General features: G+C 42.4%; 1 protein-coding gene across 1 annotated transcript in view; it reads right to left on the reverse strand.

The window, feature by feature from the left end:
• The window catches only part of Fnta (farnesyltransferase, CAAX box, alpha), a 17,401-nt gene extending 14,229 nt beyond the window's left edge, over positions 1-3,172 (reverse strand). Inside the window, exons 1-2 of the mRNA XM_021219125.2 lie at positions 2,944-3,172; positions 796-881 (exon numbers count right to left, since the gene is read on the reverse strand). Coding sequence (XP_021074784.1) covers positions 796-881; positions 2,944-3,143 — 286 coding nt within the window. The 5' untranslated portion in view covers positions 3,144-3,172. The remainder of the gene's footprint in view (positions 1-795; positions 882-2,943) is intronic.
• Positions 3,173-10,290: the final 7,118 nt, after the last annotated feature.

The following is a 10,290-nucleotide window of genomic DNA, read 5'->3' on the forward strand; positions in this document are numbered from 1 at the left end:
TTGCAGTGTACTTACATATAATAAATAAATAAATCTTTAAAAAAAAAAAAAAAAAAGAAGAAGAAGAGGCTTGTGACCCCTCTTATTTCTGTACTAGTAGGACACATTAACTGTTCAGTACTACATTTTCATACTTGATATACGGCAACCCGCATACCATTGTTCTTCCTTTTAAAACATTTGTTACCATGACTTCATAATCAGTAAATAAATCAATGAATGATTTTGGCAAAAAGAAATGAACTTAGAAAACAAAGCATTAACTGGGAGTAAAAAGTTTACACATGCAAACATACAAACACATAAAATTCCAAAAATAGCACTTCATCTATTTACCCTTGCTGAGAAGAACAATCAACATCTGTATGACCTCCTAGTTACAGAAGAGTTCACATTCATGGTAAGAAAAGGCTACTTTGTTAAAGAAAACATCAGTACATACATTTTAACCGAGGCGTACACTCCACAGCTAAAATACATTTTAAAATGCTGGTACTTGAATAACTAAAGCTTATTCTAAACAACACAGTAATTCATCTGTTATACTTTAAATACAAATTAAAAGCACAACCAGACAATAGCTAGTATGTATTATAATGTAACATTCATTGCTTTGAATATCTCCATCTCCTGAATAAAATATGAAGACAAATAAATGATAAAGACATTAACTTAGCAAAGTAATTCAGGTTCTTATTAAACAAAAATCTCTCACTTTTCTTACTATATGGTTGTAAATTTCAACTTTGTTAGAAGTTCAACTTACAGAGATTTTCCAAATAAACATAAACTTACACTTTTCACTGTAGATGATCTGGACCACTGGGTTAGGGCCATCATTCTGGGGCACTGGGTCTATATCAGCCCATTCTGCCCTGTCCCTGAAAACAGACATGTTCCCCATGATTATATTCAAGCATGTTAGAAGAGAAACAATTCTGCTGCTTTTTTGTTTGTTTGTTTTTAATTGGTAATAATCATTCCATCAAATGGAGATCTTAATATAACGGTTGGATTTTTCCATGCAAACCTCTGCCACTGTTTCACATATTAACATTTTAAAAACAAAACAGAAGCCATCTTTGAATTAAGAGAAATGAAGAGGGGCTGGAGACTGGCTCAGTAGTTAAAAGCGCTTGTTGCTCTTACAGAGAGCCAGAGTTCAGTTCAAAGCACCCACATAGAGATTTGAAATTATAATTCCACTTCTAGGGAATCTGATGCCCTTTTCTGAACTCCACGGGTAGTGGAGCACATGAGCACAGACATACACCAGGCACGCACATACAGTAAAATCCTTTTTTTTTTTTTTTTTTGGCTTTTTGAAAACAAGGTTTTCTCTGTGTAGTTTTGGAATTTTCTCTGTGGACCAGGCTGGCTCTGAACTCACAAGAGCTCCACCTGCCTCTGCCTCCCGAGTGCTGGGACTAAAGGTATGCACTACCACCAATTGGCTTAAGACGCCATTTTTAAAAAAATAAAAGTTAATAAATCAACAATTTCAAATTCATGGTGTGGCAAAATGTGGTCTTCTATAAAGTATCTAAGTTTTAACATAAAAATCAGCCTCATTCATTTAGTAAGATTCTGGAGTTAGTATTTTTTTTTTTAACATGAATTTTAGTGGGGACTAACCTTTTAAACTCAAATTAGGACTGGGGATATATCTCAGGAGGTAGAACACAGGCACAAAGTCCTACGGGTGATACCTCAACACTCCCCCCAAATCCAAGGAAACATTACAAGTTACTGTTACTAGAGAGGAGGCCCGTTACAGTGGGGGGGGGGGCGCTGACGTGTGGGACCATGCCTACCTAGCATGCGTGAGAGAAGGCTCTGGAATCTGACAATTGCCTAAGCCGGACTATTAGCTTTACAACTTCTTGTGTGAAGTCATAATCTGCCCGGATGTCCGTTTCTTCATTTATAAGATGAAGGTAATGTTACCAGTCAACTTTGGAAGGCTACTTTGAGAAGGAATCACTTTGGGTACTTAAAACCTGCACAGAATACTGTAAGCACGCTAACAATCCAGGGAACAGTTTCAAAACAACAGTGTGATTGCAACAACAGGCACTTCTGGAGACTTCCATGAACTGCTCAGTGTAGCCAGCCTTGACTTTATATTCTTTTCTTCTTCTCTATACCAATCAGTGACTGACAGCAGACATTTGTGGTACCCAGTTAACCTTAAAATTGCATCCCTTATGTAAGAATATGGGGAAAAGAATGACCTGCATATATACATACATACATACATACATACATACATACATATATATATATATATATATATATATATATATATATATATATATGAATGAGAGAGAGACATGGAAAACACGGTCATTTAGTTCTTCGGAAATCAGCCATCCGAAGAACATAATTCACAAATCAGAGCAAAGTTCTGAGAGCTACGGGACCCTACAACCAATCTCAAGTCATCCAACTGCAGAAACCTCTATAATGCCTTTCACTCATTCCTGAAAGCATGGCCAATGAGTCACCTAAAGGGTTTCGATAGAGCTACAGAAAACAGTAAGTACTTTCTGACAAGGAACTAGGGGACATGGAAAGGAGGACAGAAGGCAGCACAGTGGCCAAGATGAAGGAAAGGCAGGAAAGTTCTCTCCAGGCAGCAGAAGGCACGCAAAGGCCTGACAGCGTTTGTACAGAGCGGATCTGGCCGCTTAAATGACATTATCCCGTGGCGAGTTGTCAAAAGGGCGCCTTTCGGAGGATGCACGGCTCTCAGCAGGGCAGCACTGCGGGACCGCGGAAGTGTCACCGCACCCTAGCTTCCGAAGAGCGCCGCCGCAGCCTGCGGCCACCCGGGGCTACTCGGACTCCGGAGGGCGCCCCCGTCCGCCGGGTTGCGGCGGCGTCGTTCGCTCGCACTCAGCCCCGGGGCCTCGGGCGCCGCGGCCCGCGGGAGGGCGTTACCTGTACAAGACATAGGTGGGCGAGTCCAGGCTCAGAAACCCGTCGTCCATAGGGGACGCCGCCGCTTCCCCGGCCTCGGCCGCCATCTCTTCTTCCTGCGGCTGCTGTGCTGGCGGCGGCGGAGGCGGGGGCGGCGGCTGCTCCGGCTGTCCCGGCTCGCCGCCTGCCGCAGAGTCCCCGACCCCCTCGGTGGCCGCCATCTCGCCTCTGTCCGCAGCAGAGGTGGTGGGGAGGCCCCGCCCCCTCCGCGGCCCGCCCCGCCCCCGGCGGGGCCCACTTCCGGTTCCTCGGGTCCTACCATAGAGGCGTGGGGTAGAGGGCCCGGGCCGGAGGCCTGGCCGGGATACTTCATGTCATCCCTGCTGTGATTCCAGGGGCCTCTTGCCGACTGCAGGTTTTCAGAGGCCTTTAGGTGCTTCTTGGCAAACAGTGATGTTAGTTGTTGTTTCCTCCGTTGTGTAACTTTTCTATTTCTCTGCTTTTGTTTCTCTTTTAACGCTCAGGATGGAACCGGAAGACTTGCACATGCTAGGCATGTGCTCTACCACCCAGCTACATCTCCAGTCCCCAGCTGCCCCCTTCTTTTGGACCATCTTAGGAGTGTGAAGAATTGCAAACGGTGCACAGCCAGCCACCTCTCTTCCCCCTCAGGCTTCCACTTTAACCTTAAAAGGGTCTTTACATTCTTTCATACTTTACATGTTTTTCCAATGCCAGGTGTTTATATAATCTTATAATAAAATAGCATTTTATTAACCCGGGGGGGTGTCTTTGGAATTAAATTTGGATTCTGTGCGAGTAATACGCATGTATGTTATACATAGTAGGAACTCCTTTTTAAATATAGGGAATAGATATATTCAATTAACAAATATTTACTATATAGTAGGCACCAGGTTCATTCGCAGCAGTGCAAAGACCAAAGTGTCTGGTCACCATATATTCTAGGAAAGGTTCTTAAATCAGGACTGATTGAGGCAAAGTGGGAGTAAAAGAGACTGATGTCTGTAGAAGCATACTGTCCTTTAATTAGAATAAAAAAAAAAAAAAAAAAAAAAAAAAAAAAACAAGGATGGTCATGGGCCTTAGAGGTTTTATAGGGTAGAAAAGGGACTTTTGGGATCTCAACAGAGGTTGGTACATGATCTCAGCAGAAGTTTCCCCACATCCTAACAGCTCACGGGTGTTGTCAGTCAAACCAGCTCTTCTGTCCTGAGTTTCTCAGTGCAGCTGTGCTGGTGACCAACCCCAGGACTTAGACATGCTAGTATCGAAATGCAAATCTACACACCTACCCTGCCGAGGTAAGCAAAAAGTGGAAAACCTACACTATACAATTCTAAACATTAAAAAAAAATATTTACTCATTACTGTGTGTGTGTGTGTGTGTGTGTGTGTGTGTGTGTGTGTGTGTTACCTGCCAGAAGGGAGCACTCACCTTTGGGGGAACTTATAAGAAATTCTCTTTGTTCCCTGGATTCTCCCTTAAGACCTTCAATAAGTTGGGAACTAGGGTTGGATGGATTTTTGTTTTCCAGTGCAAATGAAAGTTCTGTTTGTCTGAAATGCATTTGGTACATTTCTGTGAAAAAGGAGCTCTTCCTCGCACTCACATCCATAGCTAACAGGATCCAGCAGGCACACAGGAGTCCAAGGGAGAGGCATCTCTGAGCAGCAGGGACTTTGAGATGACTGGGGTGAGGCTGTCCTGTCCTGACCGCATTTCGCTTTGCTTAGACAGTTCTCAGCTCCCCATGCTCCTCCCTGTAATGGTCACATCTGCCTTGACAATATGTTTGGGATTTCTATGGCCTAGATGTATCAATCAAAATAATTAGTAAACTGAAATAACTAGAAATGTCAAAAGTAATTGACATGTTATATATAAAATAATTACTATGCTCTGCCAGGAATAAATGTTTTAAGATTACTCTGACTCTCATCTAACGTTGATGTAAATTACGGTCTTAGGGTTTCTGTCTTGGTGGCACACGCCTTTAATCCCAGCACTTGGGAGGCAGAGGCAGGTGGATTTCTGAGTTCGAGGCCAGCCTGGTCTAGAAAGTGAGTTCCAGGACAGCCAGGGATACACAGAGAAACCCTGTCTCGAAAAAAACAAACAAACAAAAAAAGACAATAAAAAACAAAACAACAAAAAAAGAGCTCTCTAACCCTAGCATGGGCACCAAAAGACTTCTGAGGCATAAGCCTGCTCTTGGTCTGACATCGATAAAAAGGACGTAAAGCTTGTAATTGGCCTAGTCAGCATGATTGTTAGTAAGTATCTTTCATAGAGCACTACAGTTTGGATGAGAATGGCCTCCAGAGGCTCATATTTGAAGGCTTTCTCCCCAGTTGGTGGAGCTGTTGGGGAAGGATTAGGAGGTGTGGCCTTGTTGGAGTAGGTGTGGCTGTGTTGGAGGTATGTCACCTGTGATGGGCTTTGAAATTTCAAAAATCCCACACCAGGCCCACTGTGATGGTTTGAATGAAAATGCACCCCCACAGTCTCATTGGGAGGTGTGGCCTTGTTGGAAGTATGCCACTTAGGAAGTGTGCTTTGAGGTTGTTTTGTTTTTTTTTTTTTTTGCCTAGAATTTAATATGGTTTTATTTTTTTATGTTTATTATTATTATTATTTTATTTACATTTCAAATGCTATCCTGAAAGTTCCCTATACCCCTCCCCGCGCCCCCCCCCCACTCCCACTACTTGGCCCTGGCCTTCCCCTGTGCTGGGTCATATAAAGTTTACAAGACCAAGCGGCCTCTCTTCCCAATGATAAACCTTTCTACCTCCAGCTCTGTGGAATCCTATGCCTTCTTCTGAATGCCACAGATACTGTCACGATCACATACACACACACATATGGAATAAAAATTAAAAAAATAATGAGTCTTTAAAAATCACATACATAAATAGACTGTTAACAAGGATAAAGTGAGGACAGGACTCAGTAGAGACACGCAGACGAGTCATCCTTCAGGTGAGTGCTTTATTAAGGAGGCCATTAACTGCAAACAGTATGGTACTGGTTCAAAGTTGAGAGAGGCTCACACACATAGTAGCAGTTTAAATCACAAATGATCACAGTGGGAAAACTGGACAGATATTGATTTACAGTAAACATGTAGCTACTTAGACATTAATTAGTAGGCTTGAAGTTTATTGAAGATGGACCCCCCAAATCAGGTTATTTACCACCTCCAGTGCCCCATAACATCTAAATTTCAAGTAAGGGAAAGATATCACAATGCCCCCTGCTCTCCTTAGAATTGAAAATACCATGTGACACAGATGCCTCCGTTTGATGCTATAACAAAGGGAGAGAGGCTGCCTTCTTGAGGCCTGTAAGAAGGCCGTTTTCCCAGTAAACCATGACTGATTTTTACAGATTTTAACATTAAATCCACAAGCTACACGGCTTTCTTCTGTGCATATGAGCGTGTGTGTGTAGGACCAAGGATGACTTTGGTTGTTGTTGCTCAGGGGCCATTCGCTTTGTTTAATGAAAAGGCCTGGATCCCACAGATCAGGCTGAAGTGAGCGGTCTCTACCACCCTGGTACTGGGACTGTAAGTATGTCATTACCCTGGGCTTTCAAATTCACACCTTCATCCTTGTGTGGCAAGCATTTTATTGCCGGAGGTATGGCCCCAGAACTGTTGTTTTTGCCCAAATGAATAAGATCTGAGTTCTGTTTCCTGTCCTGGGTTGAGACAAAACCATCTAAAATACCTAAATTTTTTTTTTTTTAAAGATTTATTTATTTATTATATGTAAGTACACTGTAGCTGTCTTCAGACACTCCAGAAGAGGGCATCAGATCGCATTACGGATGGTTGTGAACCACCATGTGGTTGCTGGTATTTGAACTCAGGACCTTCAGAAGAGCAGTCAGTGCTCTTACCGGCTGAGCCATCTCTCCAGCCCCCAATACCTAAATTATTAGATATACACCTCCCCTTATGAGTTAGTCCACATGAAAAGCTGTTAGACTTCAGAAACGACTACTAGCCCACTTAACTGTAGGTTTGTACAATTATCTACGCCCTTTGCCAGCTCTCTCTAAGGTTTTCTCTGCAGTAGTGCCTTTGGCCATTGATGGCTTCTATCCCCCCTGTAATAAGGCCCGTCTCATTTGCATTTTTGAAAAAGAAAATTTTTGTTACTTTTAATTATGCGTATATGTGTGATATGTGCATGTGAGTGTGGGTGCCAGCAGGGGCCTAGGCAGGGGGTTCCCCTGGAGCTGGAGTTCTAAGTGGTTACCACCTGTCTGACAAGGGTACTGGGAGCCAAGCTCGGGTCCTCTGCAAGAGCTCTTAGCCACCAGGCCACTTCTCCAGCTCCCTCATCTGCAGCCTTCTGACTGTGTGTTCCCTTTTGAGTGCTTCTAGTTTTATTGATAAAAGAATTTTAAGAGTCCGAAGCTTGAGGACGGCCATTCTGTAAGTTTGAGAGAAAAGCAGCAGGGTAGGCAAGCTGTAAATCTTAGCAGCTCCTGTGAGGAAGGCAGGGTTAGGAGGAAGGAAGTCCTGGCCTCTGGGTTAGGTCTGAAAGAGCAAGCAGGCTCAGCAGTGCATTTCTGCAGACACGGGAGTAGGGAGAAAGGAATCTATAAAAGTGTGGAGAGGGTCAGGGCAGGAATATGTAGGGCTTTGGCCAGTATCTGGGGAGAGATGAGGAAAAGGAAAACATTTGAGTTAGAACACAGGCAGCAGGCCTAGCAGTGGAGATCTGTGTGAGCAGCTGTTGTGAGGGCCCGACTTTGGGGTGAAACTCTGTATTATTTCATTGAGGGAATGTTATCCTCTGCACTGTTTCACGTGTTCTCAGGTGTGTCAGCAGTCTAGGCAGGGCAGTCTTGTGTGTGGCCACGTGACAGAGGAGTTGCTTGGATTAACTCTTTTGTTTGTTGAGACAGGACCTCACTAAGCAGCCCTGGTTGTCCTGGAGCTATGTACTCCAGGCTGGCCTTGAACTCACAGAGATCCACCTGCCTCAGACTCCAGAGTGCTGGGACTAAAGGCACGCACCACCACACCCAGTTTGGATTAGCTCTTAAGGAAGGGGAAATTATCACAATTTTAGGGGTAGATTAAAATGTCATGCGTCCACTCAGGGTCAGAACTCAGATCTCCTTCTTCTTTTGAGGAGGAGGAAATAGTTTTCTCTTAAGCCTCATTACCTCCTCTTTCCCGCTTTCATTTTAAAATCTGAAGAAAGGTGTTAATCGTGACAATTCCCTTTCTTGAGTGTCGCCTGGAAACAGGAGGCTGATTATGAGAGAGGGTCCATCATCAATGGCTTCCAAGACTGTTATGTCTGTCAACCTAACAGCAGCAATGGCAAAATCAAGTGTAAGAATCAGACAACTGCTAAATATCAGTCATAGAAAAGAGCAGAAAAGACAAGCTCTATGCTGGATTTTTATACAAGTCTTTATTTACAACTTGTTTAACAACTGTACACTTTTTGCAGCCTTGAAAACATTTTTTGTACTTGAATGGGAAAATATAGTTTGACCAAATCTTCACTTTTCATATACATATATTATATGCATATATAAACACTCATATATAACAAGTTGGCAGTCATAAAATCAAAATAAACCAAAAGGAAATGTAGGATTAAAACAAACAAACAAACAAGAAACCCTACCTTCTGATGGTTTCTCACAAGTTCGTTTTTTGTGACTTTACTTACATTTTTAACTGAAGTCTCTAACAAGTCATTTTCCTCAGCAAAACAGTGGGAACCTCACCAGACTCAAGACTGGCAAACTTGGTAAACAGGAGGGAATACGTGAACACCATTACGTACAGTTTTGTTAAATCTGAGTTGAGGTGAAGAATGCAGAGCCCGAAGTGGACATCATTTCTAGATTACGATGACGAGGAATGAACCCTCAGAACTATCAATTCAATTGTGCGGGAATCTCCCACATAACCAAAGAGGGGCGTTATAAACGCCTGGCAGTCTAACAAGGAGAAAACTGCAACAAACCTGGAAGTTATTCTTCACAGTACAAAGTATTATGAATTATAGAATCCATAAATGCCAGAATTAGGAATGACAATGATATTTTAGTACATCTGAGTTGTAAGTAACTAAATCTATGGGGAAAAAGAAAACAAGCAAATTGTTATGAAAGCTAAGTGCCAGGTCACTGACTGGCATCTGTGTACAGTCATTTCCTACATTTATAATAAAACGTCACTTAGAACATACTGAAATTATCCTTAACTAATGAGTCTTTGTAGAATACATATTCAATTAGGCTTCCAAGAAAACAACAGAATGAACTCCTACATTTGCTCATCTGTACTGAGTTACAGTAATGATCCCGTGACTTGTTTGGAAATTGACAATACTGTTCAGATTCTGCCGCCTGATCATGAACGTTTAGACGAGACAGAGAAGGCACGGTCACATCTGGGCTGGAAAGGCTTTACTAAGCTCAGTCTAACTCAGAGGAATTACAACCGAAGCCACGAGTGGTAGAGCCCACCTGCACACCTCTAACCCCTACTGAGGAGGCCGAGGTAGGAGGAGCTCAGGAAGTTCTGGGCAGGCCCAGGCTAAAAAGAGAGACCGCCTCAAAATAAAGAAAATATGATTACTAAAGTAGTCTAATATGCCAGGCCTTAGGTTGGATCTCCAATACTGAAAAAAAAATCCAGACACTATACTAAGTACTTTAGTAAAGTGACAGAAAGTCAGTTCATATTTCTAATATTTTCATCAGTTAATCATATTTTGTAACAGCAAATGTCTGCTTCATTCAGAAAAAGTTGACTGACTCATCATTGAAGTAAGTAAGAGCTGGGGACCAAATAACCTAAGGACTTGGCCCTGACTGTACTTTTGAAGTAGAAGACAGCCAATCTTGAATGTACAGCTTATGGGGTAGAAACAGTGACTTCATAAGATATAAATAATATAGAGCTATGATGCTTACTAACTTTTTTTTTCGAGACAGGGTTTCTCTGTGTAGCCCTGGCTGTCCTGGAACTCACTTTGTAGACCAGGCTGGCCTTGAACTCAGAAATCCGCCTGCCTCTGCCTCCCGAGTGCTGGGATCAAAGGCGTGCGCCACCATGCCTAGCTGCTTACTAACTTTCATTTGAGGATAAGTTAAATATTTATTATCAGTTTCTCCTGGATGACAACTAATCAATTTAAAAATATGAAAAGGAGAAATGACTGAAGATACTATGAAATGATTTATAAAATGATTTAATTATATCAATTGATAAAGTATTGACAATTTGTGTTGGGAAGAGTATACTAAAAAACTCATTAATATGAGGCTTTGATTTTTTTTCAAGGCCAAAATATTGG

Source organism: Mus pahari, chromosome 19 (genome assembly GCF_900095145.1).
Source record: "Mus pahari chromosome 19, PAHARI_EIJ_v1.1, whole genome shotgun sequence".
In the NCBI taxonomy this organism is placed as follows: Eukaryota; Metazoa; Chordata; class Mammalia; order Rodentia; family Muridae; genus Mus; species Mus pahari.